Source organism: Rhipicephalus microplus, chromosome 1, assembly GCF_043290135.1.
Source record: "Rhipicephalus microplus isolate Deutch F79 chromosome 1, USDA_Rmic, whole genome shotgun sequence".
Taxonomy (NCBI): domain Eukaryota; kingdom Metazoa; phylum Arthropoda; class Arachnida; order Ixodida; family Ixodidae; genus Rhipicephalus; species Rhipicephalus microplus.
Window position 1 is genome coordinate 276,286,709 of NC_134700.1, and position 27,274 is coordinate 276,313,982.

Sequence of the window (27,274 nt, forward strand, 5' to 3'; positions counted from 1 at the left end):
CAACCAAGACACTTAAAGACTAAAGAGATAGAAAAGCTATTCAGTCCGAAGTTCTTGGAACAAAAGTCTGGATGATACTCTTCCGAGAATCACTCACTCAAAGTCCAGCGTTGTTGTCGTTCCGCTGCCCCCGAAGGTTCTCTTCCAGGAAACCTCGCGTCTTCGCCCCCGAAGTTTCTCTTCCAGGAAACCTCGCGTCTTCGATTGGCCGCTCACCAAGCACCAAACTTCTTCGCCGGAAACGCGTCGGCTTCACACACGCAGCTGTTGCCACGCGTCTTCGCTCGATAGCGGTAAACACACACTCTTGCCTGTAGCTTGAGTCGTCACCCCTCAGGTGGAAATCATCGTCTTCTCCTGCTTTGTCTCTATGGACAAAACCTTCACCGACTACACGGCGGAATCCCTACGCGCTCTGGCGCTAACTTCCGTCTTCTCCTGATCTCTCGTCTCAGCTGCTCGACTAAATACCTTCCACGTGAGATTCCAAAAAGTTTTCATCATTTCGTCGGTGCGATGCTCAGCGAAGGCTGGGGGAAAGGTCGAGACGATACGAGGGCCGTCCGCGACGGATGACTCAACCCGGCATTATCACGCCTCTTTCCATCGAGAATTTTCGAGTGCTTGCTCGGCCGCCGATGTGGGATGAAGACGTTCGTCGGCGAACCTACGCTACCGAGGGGAGAGGGACGCGTGCCCGGGGAGTCTTTTGATGCTTGTTTTCTTTTTTTTATCGTTGACCTCGCGGCGTCACTCCGGCATTTCGTCGCGAGAATTTGGCGGCGCGCCCTTTTTTTGAGCGCTCGTTTTGTGACAACATTGAATAAGCTTTTGTGGTTCCAGAGACGTACCCTGTACGATGTCTTCTCCGATCACAAAGAGCTTCTTCATCATCATCATTATTATCATCATCATCAGTCTGACTACGTTCACTGCAGGACAAAGGCCTCTCCCATGTTCCGCCAGTTAACCCGGTCCTGTCCTTGCTGCTGCCAATTTATACCCACAAACTTCTTAATCTCATCTTCTGTCTCCCCCTAACCCGCTTCCCTTCTCTGGAAATCCAGTTAGTTATTCTTAATGACCAGCGGCTATCCTGTCTACGCGCTACATGCCCGGCCCATGTCCATTTCCTCTTCTTTATTTCAACTATGATATCCTTAACCCCCATTTGTCCCTAATCCACTCTGCTCTCTTCTTGTCTCTTAAGGTGACACCTACCATTTTTCTTTCCATTGCTCGCTGCGTCGTCCTCAATTTAAGCTGAACCTTCTTTGTAAGTCTCCAGGTTTCTGCTCCGTAGCTATGTACCGGCAAGACACAGCTGTTATATACTTTCCTCTTGAGGGATAGTGGCAATCTACTTGTCATGATTTGAGAGTGCTTGCGAAATGTGCTTCATCCCATTCTTATTCTTCTAGTTACTTCAATCTCGTGGTTCGGCTCTGCGGTTATTACCTGCCCTAAGTAGACATAGTCTTTTACAACTTCAAGTGCACTATTACCTATCTCGAAGTGCTGCTCCTTTCCGAGGTTGTTGTACATTACTTTCGTTTTCTGCAGATTAATTTTAAGACCCACCTTTCTGCTCTCCTTGTCTAACTCCGTAATCATGAGTTGCAATTCGTCCCCTGAGTTACTCAGCAATGCAATGTCATCGGCGAAGCGCAGGTTACTAAGGTATTCTCCATTAACTCTTATCCCTAACTGTTCCCATTCTAGGCTTCTGGAAACTTCCTGTAAGCACGCGGTAAATAGCATTGGGGAGATTGTGTCCCCCTGCCTTACACCCTTCTTGATTGGTATTCTGTTGCTTTCTTTATGAAGTACTATGATAGCAGTTGATCCCCTGTAGATTTCATCCAGAATGTTTATGTATACTTCATCTACGCCCTGATTCCGCAGAGTCTGCATGACGGCTGATATTTCTACTGAATCAAACGCCTTCTCGTAATCTATGAAGGCTATGTATAGTGGTTGGTTATACTCTGAGCATTTCTCCATTACCTGATTGATAGTATGAATGTGGTCAATTGTTGAGTAGCCTCTTCGAAATCCTGCTTGTTCCTTTGGTTGATTGAATTCTAATGTTTTCTTTACTCTGTTAGCAATTACCTTTGTAAATAGCTTGTATACTACAGAGAGCAAGCTGATCGGCCTGTAATTCTTCAAGTCCTTGTCATCTCCTTTCTTATGTATTAAGATGATGTTAGCGTTCTTCCAAGACTCTCGTATTCTTCCCGTCAAGAGACACCTCGTAAACAGGGTGGCTAGTTTTTTTTTTTTCAAAGAGCTTAGAATATCCCAGAACTAGAGGGAATTCTGGCGCCGCCATCGTTCAGCGACCATGGGAATGATAAGTAGTGCAAAATTTACCTACGCTTCATGCTTGCTGGTTTCGAACTCACTTGTTGTGGCGTTTCGGCTTTGTTTTGAATAAATGAGTGGTCTGTTGTGAACTTACTGACCTTATTTGCATGAGCCTAAAAGATGTCAGGGCGATGGGCCCCTTATCTGGAGCACGCATGTTGAAAGCAGGGCGAGGTGAACACACACGTATTGCCCATGCGCGTGATGAGCACAACGTCACAAAAGCTACCGGGGGCAGAAAATGGCTAGTTGGTAAAAAGGGAGGTGAGGCGAGCGCGGGGGCTTTTTTTGGCAATGGGCTACGGTGGTGGTCGGGCTAGGCACAATGTTTTTCCTCCGGGCGTGCTGCAGAGCAGAGGCCAGCCGGCTTGGGGTGTTCATCAAGGCGAGTCGTTAGCTCATCTTATACTGCGAGTTGCTTGCGAGTTCGTTTTGATTTCCTGCCGTTATGTTTCGCGCCTGCTTTCCTGCTGCTATGTTTCGCACCGTATTTTCCATTGACCGACAGTCCGCGGGGATTGTTCGCTCCGAGCTTTTGGTCCTCTGGTATGCATTTGTGCCACGTTGTGCCGGTTCATAAGGCTTGTAAAATTTTTTTTCTGAATCGTGAATTAAAAGCGGTTCTCGTTTCCAGCGTTGCTGGCTCATGTGATGCGAATTCCGGCTCACCAATCCTCCTGAGGGGAGGCGGGGCCTTAAAAGGTTTAAGTAGCCAAATGCAACTGCTGAACATTTGCTGATAGTTGTTTCGTAACAAAGCAATTTCAAGCCATGCGAGGACAAATGGAGCCAAAAGTACGAAGATTAGGCATATTTGTGTACTCCCTATCATTCTCATGCTCGCTGAAGCGCCGTGCGTGGCAGCTCCCAGGGACACTAGCGCTCGAGTTCCCCCTAGTGTACTTATAGGAAACTCGAGTACCTGTGCCACATACAACACATAGGTTATCTGCTTTCTTAAAGGTCCCGGAATGACAACGTGAAAGGCATGGCCATACTTGACGTCGGACTTATGACAGGATTTAAGCCCATTACGGCCGACTTGGATAAGGTGAGTATTGCCTTCTTCATACCTCGTTGCGACCGCCGAGCAAAAAAGAAATGTGAAGTTTTAAATATGTGCCGTGCAATTCCTTGGTTGGAAAACGTTTGTTCGAATTACTCATGGTGGAACTATCCAGAGGCATTTGAAACAACGTATCTCTCTGGATTGTTTGATATAACTTGAGCTCTGTTTTTGACTGCTTACTTATTTGTTTGGTGTCGATTATATCATGAAGTCATATTTGGGCTGAAATTGGCTGTGCAAACGGAAAGTTCATGAATAATAACGTTGAGCACTTATCCCATGGTAGCCTACAGTACAATATCGGTACAGATTGCGGAAACTGCCATCAGCTAATAATCGATCTTGCGACCACTTGCATAGCGGATGTGTCTCAAGGTGAACCATTACTTGAGATTTGCCGTTTATAACAGATTAGTGCTTCGCATATGTATATCACCCAATCTAGAGTACACAGTAAGACAGCAGTCACCCTTGTTGAATAAATGTATTTGGCTTCATGAGTACATTGTTCTGGGCAGCTTGAAGTTAGAGGAACCACCGGATGAGCAGCACTAAAATCTCAGGTGACGTTAGCCATATAAGAGCGTGTTGAGCTATAGCTGATAAACGGCACCACAGAAAGTTCTAATGGTGAATAGAGAGCATTACGAAGAAGTTCTCTTATTTTTATTATTGTTGAAATGACCAGCTTTTTCGTAGTGACATGCATAGTTTGAAACGGTACGACCATGGGCTCAGACAATCAAATGTTGTTCTCAGCTCGTCAAGAACAGAATCGTGGACAAATATGAGTACAGCCAAAGGAGCGTGGTGTTTTACCTCGGAACCATTCCGGCGGACAGAGACGTATGCGTCGAGTTCGGCCTGGACCAAGAGTTTGCCGTGGGCAAGCTGCAGTCAAGTTCTGTTAAAGCCTACGCATACTACGATCCTGGTAAGCATCGATGAGCGTCGAGTGGTTTGCCGAACAGTTCAAGTAAAACGAAGAGCGTAAAAATCCTCAACACCAGTGACGTAGCAGGAAATATATTAGGAAAGGGCTGGTTCGATATTTAGAGGCTAAGCTCCATACGGCCGAGCCTTGTTCACGTGCGTCACGTACTCCACAAAACCGAAATTGAACGCTTGCCCTGCGAAAAAAACGAAGACATCTGTGTGAAAAAACCGACTCATTCGGTTTTTTTTTTTCACACAGATGTGCACATTCATGTTCACATACACTTGATTCATGTGCACACAGTTTATGTGCACATGAATCAAGTATGTGACCGCACAATACATGATCAGCTGTGCTGTCCGTCTGTCCATCCGTTCGTGCATCGTCTATGCATCCGTCCTTCCATCTCCGTCCGTCTATCTGTCTGTCCATTCATCTGCTCATTCGTGCGTCCGTCAATTCATGTGTCCCTCTTTTATACCAGTTGGCGACTTCAAGGACACTGGGAATGTTAGCATTTAGTTTCGCCCACTCATCATTCGCTTTGTGGGGATGCGTGGATTTCTGTCTCTTCATGAGTTGTCCTATTTGTGTGGGTTCTATGTTGTGTATATGTGTACATGGAGCTTTATATATATTGTGTACGTGTGAGCGGGAAAGGTTGACAATCCCCTCGTCTCCCATGGCCACGTGCGTGCGTGCGTGTGTGTTTGTGTGTGTGTGTGTGTGTGTGTGCGCGCGTGCGCGCGCCGCGCGCCATGCATGCTTACGAGTGTGGGAGCATGCGCTAACAGTGCGCAGCTAGTTTAGTCTTAAGCATTACGTATAGTTACTACTCATTATTTCCCCATTAAGTTCTCATATTTGTCTGTATTTTATTTTCCAGATATATTGTGCACTAAGTTCTACGCACCGAACAGCACAAGTCCTTTGCTTAAGATCAAGTGTGACGATCCGGGACAGTCAGATGTTTGCATGTGCTTGGAGGGTGAGATATTCACATATTTACTGTAAACCACTGCGTTTACATATTAACTTTATTAACTCGCATATTAACTATATTCTAACTATGAATCTTGAGAAAGGTTGCAGGTAGTGTAACTCTCCTGGGTTTACGTGTGGATTCGTGCGTCTAGGTTTTGGCAAAACATTGCAATAGCAGTAAAAGCACAACCACTTATCATTTATTTATTTATTTATTTTCAATACTGCCAGTCTCATTCCGAGACCATAGCAGGTGGGCGTACAGATTGTACATGCAGGTGGTACATTAACAGAAATGTAGTGAAATGACAGTCATCACAAAGTACAAGCGCGAAAAATATACAAATTGTTTACATCTGCAAAGACAAAGAAACCATCACCAAAAAGAACACAAATTTTGCATGAAGTGCAGTGGTACACAGGCAAACAAATAGCTAACTTCCAAACACTCCAGTTGACACTTGTACACTCCACTAATACGCTTTCACTGGTGGCGCAATGCTTCTGGTAGTGCGAGTATTGCCGCATTAAAAGAACATATTGTCTAATTTTAGTGCAAAGTCGGATACCGATTTCGCACTAGTTATGGAGGAATCCAAACAGTTCCATTCCCTTATGGCAAGTGGAAAAAAGGAGTGTTTGAACGTGTCATTGCGGTAAGAGTACTCTTTCAGTGTGTATGAATGTTTGTGCCTAATAACGCGGGAGTCTGACGGACGGATGTACAATGATGGGTCAATTTTATAATGGTTGTGAAGTAGCTGAAAAAGAAATTTAAGGCGCGCTTGTTTCGCTCGAATCGCAAGTGTTTGGAGGCCAGAGCTTGCTAACATATTTGTAGGAGAATCAGTGCGCTTATATTTGTTGCAGATGAATCTTGCTGCCTTCCTCTGTACGTTTTCTAGCTTTTGAATGTTAGTGACTGTATAAGGAAACCATACTGTGTTAGCATATTCTAATACCGGTCTTACGTAAGTAGTATAGGCTAAAAGCTTGGTTGAGTGAGGGGCCAACCGAAGGCATCTGCGAAGATAAAAGAGCTTGCGCAGAGCAACCGAAGTAATGTTTTAAATGTGCGTATCCCATCTGAGGCTTGACGTTATCGTGACGCCTAAATATTTGTGCGCATTCACTTTTTCTAGCCTGGTGCCTTTAATCCTGTAGTCATACTGGATAGCTTCTTTTTTTCGGGTTATCGTCATGCACACTGTTTTTTTGGGGTTAATCGACATTTGCCACATGTCGCACCAGTTGGAAAGATGGTGTAAAGAATCGCTTAGTGCAAGGTGATCTGAATGACTGTTAATTTCTCTGTAAATAATGCAGTCGTCGGCGAAAAGCCTAATGGTGCAAGAGATACTGTCTGTGATATCGTTAATAAAAACAAGAAATAACAAAGGCCCCAAAACGGAGCCTTGTGGTACTCCGGACGTAACAGGCAAGTTTTCTGATGGTACTTGGTCATACAGGACATATTGTGAACGATTAGTTAAGAAGTCCTTAACCCAACTTGTTAATATTCCATCTCCAATAATACTTCGAAGTTTTGCAATTAATTTGTTGTGGCATACGGAATCAAACGCTTTTGCAAAGTCTAATAGTATAATATCCGTTTGCGTGCAGTTGTTAATAGATAATGCTTAATCGTGAACAACTTCTGTTAGTTGCGTGGTAGTCGATAATCCACTGCGAAACCCGTGCTGGCAAGATGACAAAACGCCATTACTTTCTAAAAGAACGGTTAAGTGTTTCAAAATTATATGTTCTAATATTTTGCATGACGTGCTGGTTAAAGATATTGGCCTAAAGTTTGAAGGATTATCGCTATTTTCTGCTTTGGGAATTGGTACTATTTTAGCTTTTTTCCAGTCGTCTGGAAGTTTTGCTACGGCGAGAGATTTGCGGAAAACCATACCAAGGTATTTGCTGCACCATTCGGCATATCGCTTAAGAAAGGGATTGGGGATGTCATCTGGTCCCGAAGATTTTTTGGGGTCTAGGTCGAGCAAAAGAGAAAATATTCCTTCATCAACTACATCTATAGGGCTGATTCCAATATTATTCATGTGTGCAAGCTGTGGAATTTCCCCGTCATCTTTTGTAAAAACAGAGTGGAAATAGTTGTTGTACATATTAGATTTCGCCGTTTTCTGTTGCAACGAAAGTTCAGGACTGCTGTTTTTTCTACGGCTGAAATGCTTCCAGAACCTTTGTGGGTTACCAGTAATGAATGACGGTAGCGTTACTTCAAAATAATGTTGTTTTGCTTGCTTTGTTTTGGCCTTAAAGTGTGAAATAGCTGTTTTTAATTTTGATGTATTCGCACTGCAGCACTGTTTTTTTACTGCTTTCCGAAGTCGTTTGACTTTCCGCTTTGCGTGTAGAATTTCTCTTGTGATCCAGGGGTTATGTCTTTGCGGCCGTGTACGCCGCAGTGGTATAAATTCATTCATGCAGTGGAGAACAATGTGCTTGAACCTTAGTCAAAGGTCATTTACAGTTGTGGCGGGATCACAGTTCAATTCCACAAACTCGTAAAACTCATGGGCTAAATAAGTTAGTACGCTGGCGTCGTCTGCTTTACTGAAGTCTGGGACATGGTTTACTGTTGATTGCAGGTGTAATCTGTGATCAAATATTAACCGGCAAACAGGCACTCTGTGGTCTGAAATGCCCTCTACAACATCAACTTGAGTGTCCACATGGCTAAGGTGACTACTAATAAGTATTAAATCTAGTACACTTGAGGCTGTTCCTTGAACACGAGTTGGGCATGAAACAATTTAATGGAGGTTGAAATTTAAAATTAAATCAAATAAATCCTCTGATCCCTGTGAGGTGTGGTGCATGGTACTCCAGTTTATGTCAGCAAGGTTAAAATCACCCATTATCACGACTGCAGAGCTATGGACATGCTGCTGAAGAAAATTGTGGATGGAAACTATGCATTTCGAACCAGAGGATGGGCTACGATAAACGCAACCCGCCACTATGCTTGTGCTATTGCACAAAATTTTGCAGAAAACCGCTTCTGTGTCCGGAACGTCTGGCAGTAGTGTGTATGAAATGGAACGTCGAATTAACAACGCGACGCCTCCGCCTCGAGATAGTCTGTCTTTTCGGATGACAGAATAGCTAGGGGGAGTGAATTCGTGGTCGAGTATATCTGATGAGAGCCAGGTTTCTGTGATTGCTACAATATCTGGTTCATGAAGTAGCAACAAGTTCTCAAGAGGCTGCACTTTATTCACGACGCTTCTGGCGTTCACGTTTAGCAATGTTAATTTTTCTTTTGTGTGGTACTCCGCGTGTTCGGCCGAGTTGGTATTTCGTAGTTTTTTGGTTTGTTCAGTGGCACCCTTTCATCTTTTTCCTCATCCCAAACGAACGCGCAGTCATTTATGTACAGCCTCTCGAAGGCCAGTGCCACTTTTTCCTTTTTAGCTCGGTTCGATTTCGCACTGTCCCAAAGCTTTTTTCTAATTTCGCGAGTTTTGCGACAGAAATCTTCGCCAATAGCGTAATCAGTTCCCTTAAGGTGCTTTCCATTCTTTAGTATGGCTTCCTTCTGACGCGAATCCACAAGTTTAAAGATAACTGGTCTGGTTTTATTGGGAGCTGGTTTACCTAGCCGGTGGATGCGCTCGATCGCAATCGGTTGTAGTTTGAGTTTATCCTGTATGACGTTCCTGTTTACTGCCTGTTCGAGGGTTTCACTTGTCTCAGATTGTGCTTCCGGCAATCCGTATACGATTAGATTGGATCTTCTGCTCCTATTTTCAAGATCGTCTATTCTTTTTTCTAATGTTTGTATTACCCTAGTCATTGAATTAAGTTGCGTTTTACAGTTCCCAAGCTCTACCTCAAGGACTGACTGGCATTTTGGCTTTTTGATCGATAGCTTGGTTTCGCTTCCTTTGAGAAAGGGTTAAGATATGCTTGAGAACGATCTAGCTCTATTGCACATCTCCGTTTAGCCAAAGATGGCAGGAAGTGTCCATGCTTCGAACACATGCTTTGACAAGGAAGCCAACGTGTTGCCACACACGCGATGCGGCGCTCTATGGGCGAAAAGGCGCAAAGAACGTGTAGTGAATTTTGATGTATTCGCGCACGCAATCCGAACAATAGAAGCCACCGAATTCTCACAATAAGTTTTCAAATTCATAATCTTTTTCCACCTCCTTGGATGCAGAAAGCGCCTCTTGCGGTGACAGCACGAAGGACTTACCTTGCGTCGCTGTCCCTTTTGAGTCTCACCGAAGCTCTTTTTCTGATGTTGACCTCGGCCGAGGGTGAAGGTCGAAATCGTGAAACGAAGAGTTTTCTGACTTTGTACCGGAAGTATAATAGTATCACTTATTTGTACGACAATCTTGAGGTAATCCGACATCGGTTGTCCCATTTCAGTGCAAGCTTATAAACGAAGAAACGAGAATAGATCAGGGTCTCTTTTTTGTGTAAGATACAAACGTACTTAACAACAGGCAATGAAGCAAAGGAATGTATATTGGAGGGGACTTTTTTTTTGTTTAGCTGTATTGTAGTATTTATGATATTATATGATGCCGAGTAACTCGGGGCACGAATTGAAATTCATGTTTACTGAATTAAACTAGGAGAGCAGGAAAGTATAGGTCTTAAAATCAATCTACAGAACACGAAAATACAGTACACCAACCTCGGAGGAGAGCAGCACTTCGAGATAGGCAATGGTGCACATGAAGTTGTAAAAACGTACGTCTACTTAGGACTGGTAGCAACTGCTGAGCCGACCACGAGAATGAAGTAACTAGAAGAATAAGAATAGGGTGGAGCCCATTCAGCAAGCATTCCCAAATCGTGAATAATAAATGGCCACTATCCCTCACGAGGAACGTATATAACAGCTGCATCATACCGGTACTTACCTACGCAGCAGAAACCTGGAGGATTACAAAGAGAGAATGACGCAGCGAGTAATGGAAAGGAGAATGATGGGTGTAACCTGTAGGTACAAGAAGAGAGCAAAGTGTACAAGGGAACAAATGGGTGTGAAGGACATCATAGTCGAAATTAAAAAGAAGAAATTATCATGGGTAGTGCACGTAGGGCTAAGGCAAGATAACCGCTGGTCATTAAGGATCACAGACTGGATTGCAAAAGAAGGCAAGCGGGTGAAGGGGAGACAGAAAAATTGGGAGAGCAGAGGAGATAAGGATGTTTGTGGATATAAAGTAGCAGCAGCAGCAAGCACAGGGCTGAGTTGACAGGTGGAACATGAAAGAGGCTTTTGTCCTGCAGTGGACGTAGCCAGGCTTATGATAATGATATATATATATATATATATATATATTGTGAGCATTATTTATGTGTCCCATCTTTTCATTTGTACATACTCATCATCACCAGACAAGTTTAGGTTGTGGGGCACATACTCGAGTCAATAAAGGAGAGTCTTGCGTGTACTCGACGCCATCTTACAAGTGGTGGAGAGTGCTGCCCGGTTCCTGCGTCCTCTCGCGTTCTCGAACACCCCTGCGTCTTCTAGAACACATTCCTGGAGCTCCGTTCAGGCTGCCGCTTAAACGACCTGGGTCCAGTAATGTCGCAAGCCGCCCAGTCCAGCGTGCCAGCTTCGCCACCGCTCTCACCGCCAAGAAACCCTTCTCACCTGGTCACCAGCCCTCAAAAGGATCCTCCGCTGTTTGCAGGGCTTCCGGTTGAAGACGTTGAAGACTGGCTCGAGGAGTATGACCGCGTGAGTGTTATCAACGACTGGGATGAGCCTGCCAAACTCACCCACGTTGCATTCTACTTGAGCGGCGTCGCAAAAACGTGGTTTTTCAACCATGCCACAGATTTTTCGACATGGCCCGCCTTTACACGTCAGCTCCGCCAGATTTTTGCCAACTCGTCGGTGCGCTCGGATATCGCCAAGAAAGGCTTGGTGCACGTGTTCAACGCCCCGGCGAGTCTTACACTTCTTACATTGAAGATGTTCTCGCCCTTTGCCGCCGCATCGACAACCATATGGCGGAAAACGACCGTGTGCGCCACCTGCTAAAAGGCATTGCGACTGTCGCTTTTAATGCGCTTGTGGTGCAGAATCCCCAGACCGTAGCCGATGTTGTCGCTACCTGTCAGCGCCTTGAGGAGCTTCAGACCACTCGGGTACAACCTGATATGTCTGATCTGAGCTCAAGTCATGATACAACAGAGCTGCGTGCATTGATCCGCTCTATCATCCGCGAGGAACTTCATGCACAGGCTTCACCTCGCCACCTCGAGATCCGAACGACGCCACCCGCTACTAATTTACGCGATGTCGTGAGGGAGGAACTGGCCTTGATAACTGGTACACCAGCTCCGAGTTTACATCCCATGCCCAGTTATGCTCACGTTGCTGCAACGACACCTACGCCCCACCAAAGCCTGGCCTCGATGACTGTCGCACCTGTCCCGAGCTCATATCCTGTGGCCATGCCAACGTATGCTCAGGTTGCTGCTAGGACACCTGCACCCCAGCAAAGCCCAATGCAGCTACCAGCGCCCGAAGTGCATGGTTCGCTCAACTCACTCGCACCGCGACCATCTTCCCAGCCTTACAACGCCTGGCGCAGTTCGCGGCCGACTTGCTTCTATTGCGGCATCCGTGGTCATATTTCAAGGTTTTGCCGACGCCGTCAGCAAGACGAACGACGAAGCTACGATAACCTTGAACGCGACGACGTCTACGCCACTGGACCACCCTATCGTCGGCTGTATCCGAACAGCACACGTCGCTCGCCGTCTCCGCAGAACTTTGACCCAGTTGGCAGTTCCCGGTTCTCACGTCGTCGCTCACCTTCACCGATGCGGCGTTCCTCTTCTCCTCTCCGGCCTTCTACTTCAATTCCCGACCGCCAACTGGAAAACTGAACAGTGCAGCTTCGGGAGGGAAAGCTGCATCTTTCGAACTGCGTCAAACTCCTCCGGACCGCCCATCGAATGTTTTATTGGTGTATGTTGAAGGTATACAGACAGAGGCACTGGTGGACACAGGCGCATCACTTTCCGTAATTCGTGCAGACTTTTGTGCCCGCTTGAAAAAAGTTAGGACGCCCTACGATGGTCCTCCCCTTCGTTTCGCAGATGGAATCCCTATTCAGCCTTCAAGTGTTTGCACAGTCCGCGTTTTCATAGATGGCATCCTTCACCACATTCAGTTTCTTGTACTTTCTTTGTGCACTCACACAGTAATTTTAGGATGGGACTTCCTTTCTTCGGCATCAGCTTTCATATCGTGTCGTCAGCGAGTCATTCAAATGTCAGCTACTGAGAGTTCATCCGATGTCGATCCATACAGCTTCCGTTTCGTTGCTGCCACTGATTGTTTTATTTCGCCAGGAGATGAACAACTTCTAACGATCGCTTCGGATACTATAGTTAACGGTGATGTGTTCATAGCTCCATCAGTTCGCTCCAAACCTGCGGGGCATACCATAGCACCCGGCCTTGTGCGGTTTAACGACGGTAAAGCATTGGTCACCGCCTTGAATCCAACTTCTTCGCCAGTGATGCTGCCCCAGGACACTGTTGTGAGCTGCTTCGCTGACAGTGAGCCCTTTTCACTGGTTTCCCTTCACGCAGAATCACCGCCTTTCTCTGCTACTACTGATATCAAGGCTACCACTGTTACCTTAAACGACACCATAAGTCCTCACCTCACTGCCGAGCAAAAAAGAGACCTCTTAGACCTTCTCCAAAAGCACAGCCTTTCGTTTGATGTACATTGCAAAGTTCTGGGCCGCACCTCCGTTGCAGAGCACAGCATCGAAACCGAAGGCAGCTCCATTGTACGCCGCCGCCCATACCGTCTCTCTTCGGCGGAACGGCAAATCATTGAGGAAAACGTCGCCGACATGCTCAAACGGGATAATATTCGACCTTCATCTAGCTCCTGGTCGTCTCCTGTGGTGTTGGTCCGAAAAAGGATGGCTCTGTCCGCTTTTGTGTTGATTACAGAGCGCTCAATAAGATCACGAAAAAAGACGTATATCCGTTGCCACGCATAGATGATGCCCTGGACTCCCTACAAGGCGCAGAATATTTCTCCAGCCTCGACCTCCGATGCGGGTATTGGCAAATACCTATGCGCAAAGCGGACAAGGAGAAAACAGCGGTTGCGACGCCTGACGGGCTTTACGAATTTAACGTCATGCCTTTTGGCTTATGCAACGCTTCAGCAACATTCGAGCGCATGATAGATACTGTCTTACGTGGTCTCAAATGGAAAACCTGTTTATGTTATTTAGACGACATCATCATTTATTCTTCTACTTTTCCTCAGCACCTTAAGCGTTTGGACGAAGTTCTAACGTGCATTTCGAACGCTGGCCTACAGCTCAATACAAAAAAGTGCCACTTCGCCAGCACAAGCATCAAAGTATTGGGTCACCTTGTCAGCAAAGACGGCGTTCGACCCGACCCCGACAAGGTTGCTGCCGTAATTAGTTTTCCACGTCCGCGCAATCAAAAACAATTGCGAAGTTTCGTGGGCCTGGCGTCTTACTTCCGCCGCTTCATCCGTCACTTTGCTGCCATTGCGGGGCCGTTACACAAGCTTCTGACGTCAGGAACGGATTTCACAAGGGCTGACGAGTGCGAGCGTGCTTTCCAAGCCCTTAAGCGTGCTTTGACATCAGACCCCGTCCTCCGTCACTTCGATGAGAGAGCACCCACTTTCCTGCACACAGATGCCAGCGGCCACGGAATCGGTGCTGTCCTCCTCCAGCGCGACGACACTTCACGTGAGAGAGTAGTTGCGCATGCCAGGCGCGCACTAACACCTGCGGAGCAGAACTACCCGATAACAGAGCAGGAATGTCTTGCTGTCGTTTGGGCCATCATGAAATTTCGACCTTATCTGTATGGATGCCACTTCACTGTGGTTACTGGCCACCATGCCCTGTCCTCGCTGAAGAATTTGTCTGTGCGCCTCGGTCGCTGGATACTGTGTTTGCAAGAGTACACTTTTGACGTTGTGTACAGGTCCGACAAACAGCATCAGGATGCGGACGCTCTCTTTCGCTGCCCTCTGCCACTTTCATCTTCAAACACGCATCTTCAATGCCCCTCAGGTGATCAAGCAGCTTCCTCTTCACTCACGTTATCACCCCTGGCAGTTGCTGGGTCACTACCTTTAAACAGCAGCGCCCAGTTTGCCGCCTACCAACGAGACGACCCCTACTGTAACCGCATCATCGGATACTTGAATAGCTCGCTTTCTCCACCTAATGCCAGACTACGTCTTCAGCTACGGCTGTTCAAGCTAGAGAACAATGTCCTGCAGCACTATACTTACAATGCGGATGGGCATCGGTGGGTGCCAGTACTTCCCCGTTCGCTGCGAAAACAAGTTCTCGAAGCATTGCACGACGACCCATCAGCTGGACACTTGGGATTTCAGAAAACCTACAACCGCGTTAGGAGCCGTGTCTTCTGGCCTGGTCTTTCTACCTTTGTGGCTAATTATGTCGCTTCTTGCGCACTTTGTCAACGCCGGAAACGACCAACTTCAGCTCCTGCTGGCTTATTACAACCCATTCCATGTCCCGACACACCTTTTGTCCTTGTCGGAATAGACCTCGTCGGGCCACTTCCCGTAACGCCAGCGGGCCACCGCTGGATCGTCACAGCTGTCGACCACCTCACACGATACGCGGAGACCGCTCCTCTACGTACTAGCTCTGCCTCAGACATTGCCGCCTTCTTTTTAGAAGCCATTGTGTTGCGTCATGGTGCACCTCGCGTGTTGTTGAGTGACCGAGGCAAGGCCTTCCTGTCAACAATTCTCGCCCCGCCGCGGTGGTCTAGTGGCTAAGGTACTCGGCTGCTGACCCGCAGGACGCGGGTTCAAATCCCGGCTGCGGCGGCTGCATTTCCGATGGAGGCGGAAATGTTGTAGGCCCGTGTGCTCAGATATGGGTGCACATTAAAGAACCCCAGGTGGTGGAAATTTCCGGAGCCCTCCACTACGGCATCTCTCATAATCATATAGTGGTTTTGGGACGTTAAACCCCACATATCAATCAATCAACAATTCTCGACGAAATCCTAAAAACGTGGCACAGTTCATAAGACCACATCCGCTTACCACCCGCAGACAAATGGGCTGACAGAGCGATTCCACCGGACTCCAATCGACATGATATCCATGTACATCGGACCGAACCACGATAATTGGGACAAAATTTGCCGTTCGTAACATTTGCACACAACACCGCTGTTCAACGAACCACCGGGTATTCACCTTTCTTCTTCGTCTATGGTCGTGCATCAACATTCACCATTGACGCCTCTTTCTTCAATATAATGACAAAAACGTCGACCACTACGCCAGAACATTTCGTCTCCAGGCTTGCTGAGGCACGGCAACGTGCTCAACTCAACACGGAGGCCAGTCAACAACACTGCAAGCAACGCTATGACAGCTTTCGTCGAGACGTCACCTTCCGTCCTGGAGATGAAGTACTGCTTTGGACGCCTGTTCGCACACCCGGATTGTGTGAAAAGTTTCAGTCACGCTTTCTAGGACCTTACGTTGTTTGTGAACGAACATCTCCTGTCAATTACCTTGTCACTCCCGTCGAGGGTTTCTCGGACCGTCGTTACCGCGCCTCCGAGATAGTCCATGTTTCACGTCTTAAACCCTTTTTGCGCCGTACCTTTCCCGCCTAAGTCTCGGCCGGGCCGGCCGCTCAAGTGCGCGGGAAAAATAAGTGTGAGCGTTATCTATGCGTCCCATCTTTTCATCTGTACATACTCATCATCACCAGTCAAGTTTAGGTTGTGAGGCACATACTCGAGTCAATAAAGGAGAGTCTTGAGTGTACTCGATGCCATCTTAATATATATATATATATTATATTATATTATATTATGAAGTCTTGGTTTTGAAGACCTTTATTAGGCCCGAGGAACCGGCAGCCGACAGCGGAGATGCACGAACCAAGATGATGATGATACGTGCCAGCAATGAGGATGCATGAGCAATACATGATAATGATGATAATGTACAGATGAAGAGGATTGGTATACTAAATGCCCACACTGATTCCCCCCAGGTGAAAGCGGCCAGCCTGGCCGCGGCAAGTCAAGGGGACAAAGAACGTCGCATGAAGGGCTTCATACGGGAGACATGGACGACTTCAGTAGTTCGATAACGGCGATCTGCTGGGGCTACAAGTGGCGTCACGCGATAATTTACTGGTGAAGTTTCTCCAAGAACTGTGTACGGCCCGATAAATCGTGGCTGAAACTTGTCGCACAAACCAGGTGTGCGAATAGGCGTCAAAAGGAGCACTTCGTCTCCAGGTTGAAAGGATACAGCACAATGCGATTCATCATAAACCAGCTTTCTGTCTTGCTGTCGGGCTTCAGTGTTTATACGAGCACGTTGGCGGCTCTCTGCGAGCCGCAAAACGTGTACCTCTGAAGAGGATGGAGATGAATCCGCATGGCAGGTAAAGAAAGAGACGTCCAGCAAAGAAGTAGGGGAGCGTCCATAAACTAGGTAAAATGGTGAGTAGCCGGTTGTCCGCTGAATAGCCGTATTGTAGGCGAAAGTGACGAATGGTAGACCTACATCCCAGTTCTTGTGGTCTGGTTGAATGTAGGCGGCGATCATGTCAGCAAGAGTGCGGTGGAATCGCTCAGTGAGGCCGTTAGTTTGGGGATGATAACTAGAGGCAGTCTTGTGAGTTGTGCCAGAGGCGCGAAGAAGTTCGTTCACTAGTTGTGAAAAGAAGGCCCTTCCACGGTTGCTGAGCAATACACGTGGAGCACCATGACGCAGTATAATGGCTCGGAGGATGAAGTCCGCAATTTCAGAAGCTGAATCGGTAGTGACAGATGCCGTCTCGGCGTAGCGTGTCAAATGGTCAACGGCTGTTACTATCCATCAGTTTCCAGCAGCACTGACTGGAAGGGGGCCATAAAGATCGATGCCTACAACTTCGAATGGTGTGGCTGGGCATGGAAGAGGCTGTAGTGTACCGGCTAGAGCAGATGTGGGTAGTTTTCTACATTGGCAGGTAGTGCAGGACCCAACGTACCGAGCTACACTGGTGGTAATACCTGGCCAATAAAACCGACTTCGAAGGTGATCGTAGGTTTTGTGGTAACCAAGGTGACCAGCCGTCGGATGGTCATGAAGTGCTCTGAGGACTTCGGACCGAAGCGATCGGGGTAGAATGGGAACCCAGCGCTGACCGTTAGGATGGTAAATTTTGCGGTACAGCACCGAGTTGTCCAACTTAAACTGCGAGAGTTGGCGACGGAGCCTCGCATTAGGTGGACGTGAACTGCCAGTGAGGTAGCCTATAATACGTCGACAGTATAGGTCAGCCAGCTCTCGAGAAGAAAAATCGTGCGGGTCGTCTGAAGGCAGCTGGTCCATAGAGGCGAGAGAGGAAACCGCCGTAGATGTGGACTCCGAGGGCGTGTTGTGCAAATTGATTGCGGAAACCCCGAGTGGAGTCACTGGTAGTGGGCAGCGAGAAAGAGCGTCGGCGTCACTATGCTTCCTGCCACACTTGTATACGATGGCAAAATTTTATTTTATTTATTTATTACATACTGCAGTCCGTAGACCAAGCAGGAGGAGCACAAAAAGGGAGCATAGCGAGAAAAACGAACAAGTTATACATCAAGTTAGAATACACAAAGCTACTGAAAAACAAGTCATACTAAATAGGATGCTTAGTTATACATATCTAGAAAAAAAGCGAACAAACTTCTAGAAACAGTTTCAAGCACAAAGTAAAGCTACACAGTTGAAATAATAAGATGAGCTAATCTAGCATTGAAATATCAACAGTGTTGATTACACAAAAGATGCATGTAGTTTTCAAAGTCGGGAATGCCACGTTCAGGAAAAACATTTGAAGGCAGTGCATTCCATTCGCTAATGGTTCTAGGAAAGAAGGAATGTTTGAAAAGGTTAGTACGTGCAAAGTAAGGTGTCAGATCATGATTGTGAGCATGCCTGGTTTTCCTGGAAGAAGAGGGAGAGATGTATTTACTGGGATCAATATTAAACTGATGATTACGAAGCAGGAAAAGAAACTTGAGTCTGGCGATAGTTCTACGCTGTTTCAAGAGCGGAATGTTGTTAGTAGCCATAAGTGACGAAGGAGAATCAAGATTGTGATAGGCATTATAGATGAATCTTACCGCTCTCCTCTGGACCATTTCAAGTTTATAAACATCCTTTTTAAAATACGGGTCCCAGGCTACGCATGCGTACTCTAGACGGGGTCGAATAAATGTATTATATGCAAGAAGTTTGATCTGAGTTGGCGCGTTTTTTAGTTTGTGTCTAAGAAACCCTAGTTTTCTAGAGGCGGAGGAACAAGCGTCGTCAATGTGGTTACTCCACGACAGTCGATTGGTAATATTGACTCCCAAGTATTTAAAATTGCTCACTTCGATCAACGGATTATTATTTAAGGTGTAGCGTGATGCAAAAGGGGTAATTTTATTTGAGATACGCATATAGACCGATTTACTAATGTTTAACTCCATCGACCAGGCATGGCACCAATCGGAGAGAGAATTTAGGTTGTTCTGCAAGCACTCTTGGTCACTTTCACTTTTAATTGGCTTGTAAAGAATGCAGTCATCTGCAAAAAGCTTTAAGCTTATGGCGGAGGTGTCAACTGATGAAACGATGTCATTGATAAAGATGAGAAACAAGACAGGGCCAAGGACACTGCCTTGTGGAACTCCCGAGGTTACAGGTAGAACCCCAGAGCAGCAGCCCTCGACCTGGACAAACTGTTCACGGCTGGTAAGGTAGGAGCGGATCCAATTAATTACAGTAATGGGTAGGCCAATGTTTGAAAGTTTGGTGAGTAATTTACTGTGGCAAACACAGTCGAAAGCTTTTCTAAAATCTAAGAAGATGGCGTCTATTTGGTCGCCCTTATCAATTGCCATAGCGAAGTCGTGAATTGTGGTGACAAGTTGAGTGTTAGTCGAGAGGCCCTTCCTAAAACCATGCTGGAAAGGAGACAAAATACTGTTTTCTTCAAGAAATGACATTATGTAATGCGCGATGATATGCTCAAGAAGTTTACAAGGACAGGAAGTTAATGAAATTGGCCGGTAGTTTTCAACATTTAGGCGATCACCTTTTTTAAATACGGGAATAACACGTGCCGTTCGCCAATCATCGGGAAGAATTGAATTATGAAGCGAAAGACGAAAAATATGGGTGAAAACATGCGCGATAGGTTCGGCGTAACGTTGCAAAAATGCATTAGGTATGCCGTCGGGACCATCGGAAGATTTAGTCTTAACATTCAGTAACAGTGAAAGGACACCTTCGACAGTTATGAAATCGGCAGATATAATAGACAGAGAAATAATGTTTGTGTCAGCATAATCTTCCTGAGTGAATACTGAGTGAAAATACTGATTGAATTGATTTGCAATTTTGACTGGATCGTTAACAATACAACCATTTACTGATATCTCGGCTGGTGTTTTGTGCGCATCGCTCAAGTACCGCCAGAATCTATCCGGGTTAGTTTTCAAAAAGTTAGGAAGCGAGTGGTTGAAGTATCTTGCCTTAGCTTTGCTTAGCCGAGTTGCAAGCTGGGCCTTCAACGAGATAAGTCTGCAGGGTATTTTTTTTCTTTTTTCTAGCTCGTTCTAGCTTGCGGTGCAAATGTATAATATCTCTAGTAATCCATGGGTTATTTCGGTTTTTCCTAACCCGTTTGCTTGGCACAAACTTATCAGTGCAGTAATGTATCGCAGTTTTTATTTGGTTCCAGGCTATCGACACATCATCAGAAAGATTATCACATAAGAACCACAGATAATCCAAAATGGCATGGTCATCCGCCTTCGAGTAATCCTTAATGACATGTCTGGTCTCTTGTCGGTGTGCTTTGTTTTCACCAATACCGAAGGATAAAAATACTGCTTTATGGTCGGAAATGCCATCTTCAATAGAGACCGTGTATTTGCATACATTGGAATTTAAAAAGACTAGGTCGAGTGTAAAACGGGTGTTTCCAGCCTCTCTGGTGCACTCATTAACAATCTGCACAAGATCGCACATTAAGGCAATGTCAGCGAGAGGGTTTAACGTCGTTACATCAGAGCCAGAGCATGGAACGCGCCAGTCAACATTGGGCAAGTTAAAATCACCTGCGAGAATCAGACGATCATTTTTAAACGTGAACACGTGGTCATATAGTCTAGACAGATATTCGTGTGTTGAAGAGGGTGGTCTGTAGATGGCACATACGGTGAAGTAATGGCCCCAGTCATACTCTTGTAAGCTTAGAATCTAGCGGCCGAGGCGTCCCAACAAGTTCTTGAGTGTCGAAAGCCAACATAAAGCGTGGTGGTCGGTCACAAAGGTGAAATAGCGGCCGTGAAGATAGGGACGAAATTTCTGCACTGACCAAACGATGGCAAGGCACTCCTTCTCGGTGATCGTGTAGTTCCTCTCGGCTGCGGAGAGGACGCGGCTGGCGTACACAACGACTCGCTCTCGCGAAGAGTTGTCGCGCTGGAGGAGGACGGCTCCTAAACCGTGGCCGCTAGCGTCTGTATGGAGGAAGGTCGGTGCACCATCGTGAAAATGAGAAAGTACAGGATCGGTCGTGAGGGCACTCTTCAACCTGTCGAAAGCCGATTCACATTCCTGAGACCACTGAAAGGGCGTACCAGAAGCAAGTAGCTTATGGAGTAGTGCGGCTATGAAGGCAAAGTTTTGTATGAATCGCCGAAAGTAAGAGGCGAGATCAAGGAAACTTCGCAAATCTTTCGGCTTCTCAGGGCGAGGGAAGCGAAGCACTGCAGCAGTTTTCTCACGGTCTGGACGAATTCCGTCCTTGCTCACAACATGACCGAGGACCTTGATAGATCTGCTGGCGAAATGGCGCTTCTTGGTGTTAATTTGAAGACCAGCGCCCGCAAGGCAAGTCAGGATCTCGTCCAAGCGTTGCAGATGTTGAGGAAACGTCGATGAAAAGACAACAATGTCATCGAGGTAACATAGGCAAGTCTTCCATTTCAGGCCACGCAGCACGGTTTCAATCAAGCGCTCAAAAGTTGCGGGCGCATTGCATAGACGTAACGGCATAACATTGAATTCGTATAGGCCGTCCGGGGTTGCAAACGCCGTTTTTTCTTTGTCATCTTCGTGCATGGGGATTTGCCAATAGCCGGAACGCAAGCCGAGGCTTGAAAAGAATTCAGCACCTTGTAAGGAATCGAGGGCGTCGTCGATACGTGGCATGGGGTATACGTCCTTCCTAGTGATCTTAATGAGTGCTCGGTAATCGACGCAAAATGGTACGGAACCATCTTTTTTACGCACCAGAACCACTGGAGACGACCAAAGACTGGTTGAGTGTCGGATTATCTCCCGTTGCAGCATATCGTCTACGTTTTCCTCAATGATTTTCCGTTCGGCTAGGGAGACGCGGTACGGACGACGATGCACAATGGGTGTTCCGTCGGTCTGAATACGATGTGCTGTAGCAGTTGTCTGACCCAGGCTGGATGAATGAACGTCAAAAGAGTTTGCATGCTTTTGCAACAAATCAAGCAGCTGCTGCTTCTGTGAGTCTGTCAAGTCTTTGTTGATGGCTGCTGTAAAGGCCGAGGAAGCAGCATGATCTCCAGGATGGCCTTTAGGGGAGGCAGGGGTAAGAGGCACGACGCAAACAGGCTCTAGATCGGCAACGCAAGCGACAGTAGTGCCCGCGGCAGTAAAATTTTATCTGGTGTGGTGTTCGTAGCAGCGAGGACAGCTGATCTATTGTTGAAGCGAGCCACACCTGATGCGAGAGCTATGCCTTTATCAAGGCAACGGGGCGATGGAGTGACCAAAATGTCACCAGAGTCAACGTCGTTGGACAAAACAGTGACTAATTGATGTTCATTTGGGGGTAACTCGATGTCTACAGCAGCGACGAGTCGAAGTGGCCTGTAGGTTTCGTCACTAAGCAAGTGGTCTGTGTCAGTAAGATGGACGACATGTTGTGCACAACAAATAGCGGCGGAAGCAGATGAAAGAAAGTCCCAGCCTAAAATGAGTTCGTGAAAGCACGGGGATAGCACAGCGAATTGTATATGATGAAGAATGTCGTCGATTAGCACACGGGCAGTACAGAGAGCGGAAGGGCGAATCATTGTTCCCTGGGCTGTAACCAGTGTTGGTCCATCATAAGGCATCGTGACTTTTCGAAGACGGGTACACAAATCAGCACGAATAATAGAAAACCCAGCCCCAGTGTCCACGAAAGCATCAACGTCCACTCCCTCAACTGAGACTGCAATCATATTGTAAGGGCGCGCTGGAGGAATTGGAGTACTGTGTTGGAATGCAGTTTGTCCTCCAAAAACTGCATGGCTTAGTTTTCCGGACGCCGATCAGAAGCGAGGGAAGCAGGCTGAAGAGGAGAAGAGGAGCGACGGTAGGGCGATGGTGAATGGCGTCTGGTTGGTCGATGACTACTGCGCAGTTCACCGGATGCTGGCGGAGATGGAGACCGACGCGGCGGTGACGACTAACGACGGCCCTGGTACAAGGCTCCTGCGGTATAGTCTCGTTCGCGTATGTCGTACCCTCGGCGCTCATCTTGCTGGTGCTTGCGGCAAAAGCAAGAAATGTGACCACGATAGCCGCAATAATAGCACGTAGGGCGAGTCGATTGATAAGGAGGGCAGTAGCTTGTGTTAGATGCACCGGGAGAGAGAGCAGTGAGAGGGACAGATGATGGCTCAGGCGGTGGTGATGGAAAGCTCGTGGGAAAGCTTCTGGGAGGTGCGGCAGCAACCGACGCGTACGTTGGTGGCGGCGACGTCGAGCTGACGGTGCCTGATGGTGCAGCGACGGTATGCGAGAACGATGGGAGAGTACGAGCGACAGTGGGCTGCAGGTGGGCCATGTGGGTCATGGACGTTAGCTCCTCCCTGATGACATCTTGCAATGACGTTGAAGAAGACTGAATGGGACACACTGAAGGTGGTGTGAATCACATTGATTCTAATTCTTCGCGTATAATCACCCTTATTGTGTCTCGTAGGTTTGGATCTGCCGTAATACGGGCCGCGTCACTGTCCGGTTGTAGGCGCATAGACTCGAGTTCTTCGAGGCGCTGATAGGTTGTCGCAACGTCAGCAACAGTAGCTGGATTCTGGATTGCAAGGGCATTGAATGCGACGGGTGCAATCCCCTTAAGAAGCTGGCAGACCTTGTCTGACTCTGTCATTGGGGTTTCAACCCGGCGGCAAAGTGAAAGGACATCCTCGATGTAGGATGTATACGACTCGCCGATGTGCTGTTTCCGAGCCGCGAGAGCTTTCTTTGCGAAAGCCGAACGAACAGTCGGTGTGCCGAAGACATGGCGAAGCTGATCTTTGAAGGCTGACCAGTCGGGGATGTCGATGAAGTGGTTGAGGAACCACGTCTTTGCGACACCCGTGAGGTAGAATGACACGTAAGCGAGTTTGTAGGTGTTATCCCACCGGTTAGCAGTGCCGACACGTTCGAAATCGTCCAGCCATTCCTCCACATCTTCCCCGCGCATACCGGTGAAGGGATGGAGCCCACGCTGGAGGCTGTTAATGACGTGAAAAGGCGCGGCACGCGGTGGCGGAGTGGGAACGGTTGCAGCACCGACCTCTTCTTGGTGCGACATATTTCCGGACACCTGGCCCAAGCGGCGACCTGAACGTAGCTCCAGGGGGTAGAGTGGTCGAGAGGATGACGAGGGATCTAACAGCACGCTCCACCACGTATGAAGTCTTGGTTTGGAAGACCTTTATTAGGCCCGAGGAACCGGCAGCCGTCAGCGGAGATGCACGAACCAAGATGATGATGATACGTGCCAGCGATGAGGATGCATGAGCAATACATGATAATGATGATAATGTACAGATGAAGAGGATTGGTATACTAAATGCCCACAATATATATATACCATCGGATAACGCTTCCGAAGCTGGAAGTGTCTACCAACGGCACGGCCGCTCGTTGCCAGGGCGGCGAGCCAAAGCCACAGCAATTTGGCTACCCCACTACTACAGAGTGCATGCACTTCCACGAACCATATGAATTCGTTGTTGATGGCAAAGGGAAGCTAGTTCGAGGAAGAAAGAAAATTACACGATCTCTTGCTAGTGGGAACCATGTGTATATGCGAAGCGGCGGGGATGATGGTGAACGGCACCTCCACAAACTCGCCTACGAAGCCTTCAGCAGGTGCGCCAACATTCGGAACATCTACGTCACTAACGCCCATGGTGACCATCGCTTGATGTCGGCGACCGCTGCCCTGAGCACTGCCGGTAACCAACGTTGCTGTTCACCGTGGCTCTAGCACTGCTCAACAGCCGGTCCCCCAACGCACACGCCAGTGACATCGAACGTGATGCCTTGCTAACTAAAGCAGACGCGCTCTGTCTCACGAAAACGTAGAACGTTGCAAGACCGACGTTCAACGGCGACGAAGTGATCGTGTGGCCCTGCAGCGGTGGTCTAGTGTCTAAGGTACTCGGCTGCTGACCCGCAGGTCGCGGGATCGAATCCCGGCTGCGACGGCTGCATTTCCGATGGAAGCGGAAATGTTGTAGGCCTGAGTGCTCAGATTTGGGGGCACAATAAAGAACACCGGGTGGATGAAATCTCCGGAGGCCTCCACTTCATAATCATATGGTGGTTTTGGGACGTTAAACCCCACATATCAAGGTAATCGTGTGTACTCGAGAGAGAGAGAGAGAGAGAGAGAGAGAGAGGAGCGTATGGGAGGGGGAGGGGACGAATATGCATAGTGCGGGTGGACGCCACAAGAGGGAGTGATAAATGGATACAGCCCCCTCCATAAGCTACTTCGCATCTAAAACTAGCAGTTGTTCCCTGTAAGAATACAACCACTGAGTGAAGCTCCTCGCGAATGGGACGCAAACGACTATGCGCCTGATCTCGCTGCTGGCTTTTACGAAGGTCTGCTGCGCTCGGTGACGGGAATGACTGAGCGAGGGAGTGTGCGGCGCGCTCAGCACAGAGCGAGCCAGCTCAGGCAGCGGGCCAACCACGTGCTGGGTGGGCGGCAGGGCGAAGCGATGGTTTCGTGCGTTTGCTGGTTTGATGGGGGAGGGCATGGCATAGACGAAGAAAGAGGCAGACTAATCTGCCTCCATTTCGCATGCATGTATAGTCGCGCTTTGCGCAGCGTGCACACACAATCCACGTTCCAGCACTCATAGAGCTCACACTCCCGCTAGAGGGGGAGACGCCACAGCCGGCACCGTGCCTGGGAGCTTCGACGGTGGCGACGGTGGGATGTGGGCTTAAGGAGCTCCGTTCCTAACAAAGGAGACACAAGTGAGGCGTAAGTGGTTGTAGACTTATTTCACGTTTGTTTACGATGGGGTAGGTGCTGTCGACATACTGAGGCACTTGTAGCGACCAGTATGTAGCGACTCAATTGTAGAGACTCGACGACACATGAGGTCCTTGTAGCTCAGACTCCGCCTGCGCGCCATGACGGCGGACGCACTGCAGGCAGACTTGAAACTGGTGTGCCAGTTGTCACGGGATCATAGGCGGTGGTGCCGAGCATTGGGCTGGGTGGAGCCAGCACGCCTTCTTGTCGTTACAAGCGCCTCATTATGTCGACGGCACCTACACCTGTTTACAAACATAGAATAGGTCTATATTATATCATAGCAATGTGTATGAAAAATAAATTAGGGTTAGTGGTAGGAAAAAATGGAGGGAAGAGGATAACGAATATTATATCCTTGTATAGTTTAGTACGGCCAGGGGGCGAGAATCGGAAGTGACGGTGGGGATAAGTAAGGGGAAAGGTATATAAGAAGAGAGAAAAGCTGCGGTGAGAGGGTGAAGCATGGCATAGGTCTGTATGGTAAGTACAGCAAGACGGTGGGGAGGGGAAGTGAGGAGGAGTGCAATGAGGATAGAGGGTAAAGCAGTACAATGTGCTGTATATAATTCCAGAGCAAGTGGGTGATAAAGCTAAGTGAGAGTAAGGAGGAGGAGTATGAGGCTCAGACAAAATTACAGGAATGCAATCAGCTGCATGGGTGACTTGCGAGAACTTTTATTCTTTTTGTTTTTGAAGTATGCTATTTATATACGTCGCATAATAGCAGCGAAATATACAGAGGACCAGTCTTTCGCTCCGTTTTTATGTTAAGTATATGCCGTACCAACTCGCTCAAGCAACCACTTTAGTGTCGAGCAATACCACTTGTTTGTATATTATCAAGGAAGCTTGCACTGATTGCGATGCCTTTTGTTCCGACAGGTGGTTGCCCGCCAGAAAATGTGCCAGATATGTTCACGAAATCCAAAGGCGAGATTATCCCAACACCGGAATGCAGAGAAGAATTGAGATCATACGCCTGCGAAGAAGTTGATTTCGGTGAGCATTATTTCTCTCACGAGCTGCCATCTCCTCTGAATTCTTCAAACTATAGCATCATTGCGGCTTGAGGAGCCCAGTGGTAGACCGAAAAAAAAAGTAACGGCTGTTTAAGAAATATTTATCTCAAAAAATGTTGTTGCCACGCTTTAAAAATATCAAACTTCAAGTTATGTATTGCGCTGACTACTGCGATTTTCACATGCGGCACTGAACTGTCAGCTCTTATGGCATTACGAGAGGATTGTCTGCTTGCCTTGGCAGAAATGAAAAACTCGGTGAATGTTGGACAATGTGAAAAGCAGTAATGCTAACTTCTGTTTCCGCAGTGTGGCTCGGTACAGCACGTAACACAACGCACAAGGACGGTTTCATCAGCGCTCGATTCACGATCGAGAAAATGCTAAAACCAGGTAAGTTTGCTAAATAATATGCAAGTATTAGCTGACCTCCATAAAGGCTTTGAATGGCACA

At 47.5% G+C, this 27,274-nt stretch overlaps 1 protein-coding gene across 1 annotated transcript in view; it reads left to right on the forward strand.

Annotated features, from left to right (window-relative positions):
* Positions 1-27,274, forward strand: part of LOC119188219 (venom factor-like) — a 121,951-nt gene that overhangs the window by 88,962 nt on the left and 5,715 nt on the right. The window contains exons 33-37 of the mRNA XM_037436152.2: positions 3,334-3,421; positions 4,199-4,373; positions 5,263-5,364; positions 26,684-26,800; positions 27,130-27,213. Of these exons, the coding sequence (XP_037292049.2) occupies positions 3,334-3,421; positions 4,199-4,373; positions 5,263-5,364; positions 26,684-26,800; positions 27,130-27,213 (566 nt within the window). The remainder of the gene's footprint in view (positions 1-3,333; positions 3,422-4,198; positions 4,374-5,262; positions 5,365-26,683; positions 26,801-27,129; positions 27,214-27,274) is intronic.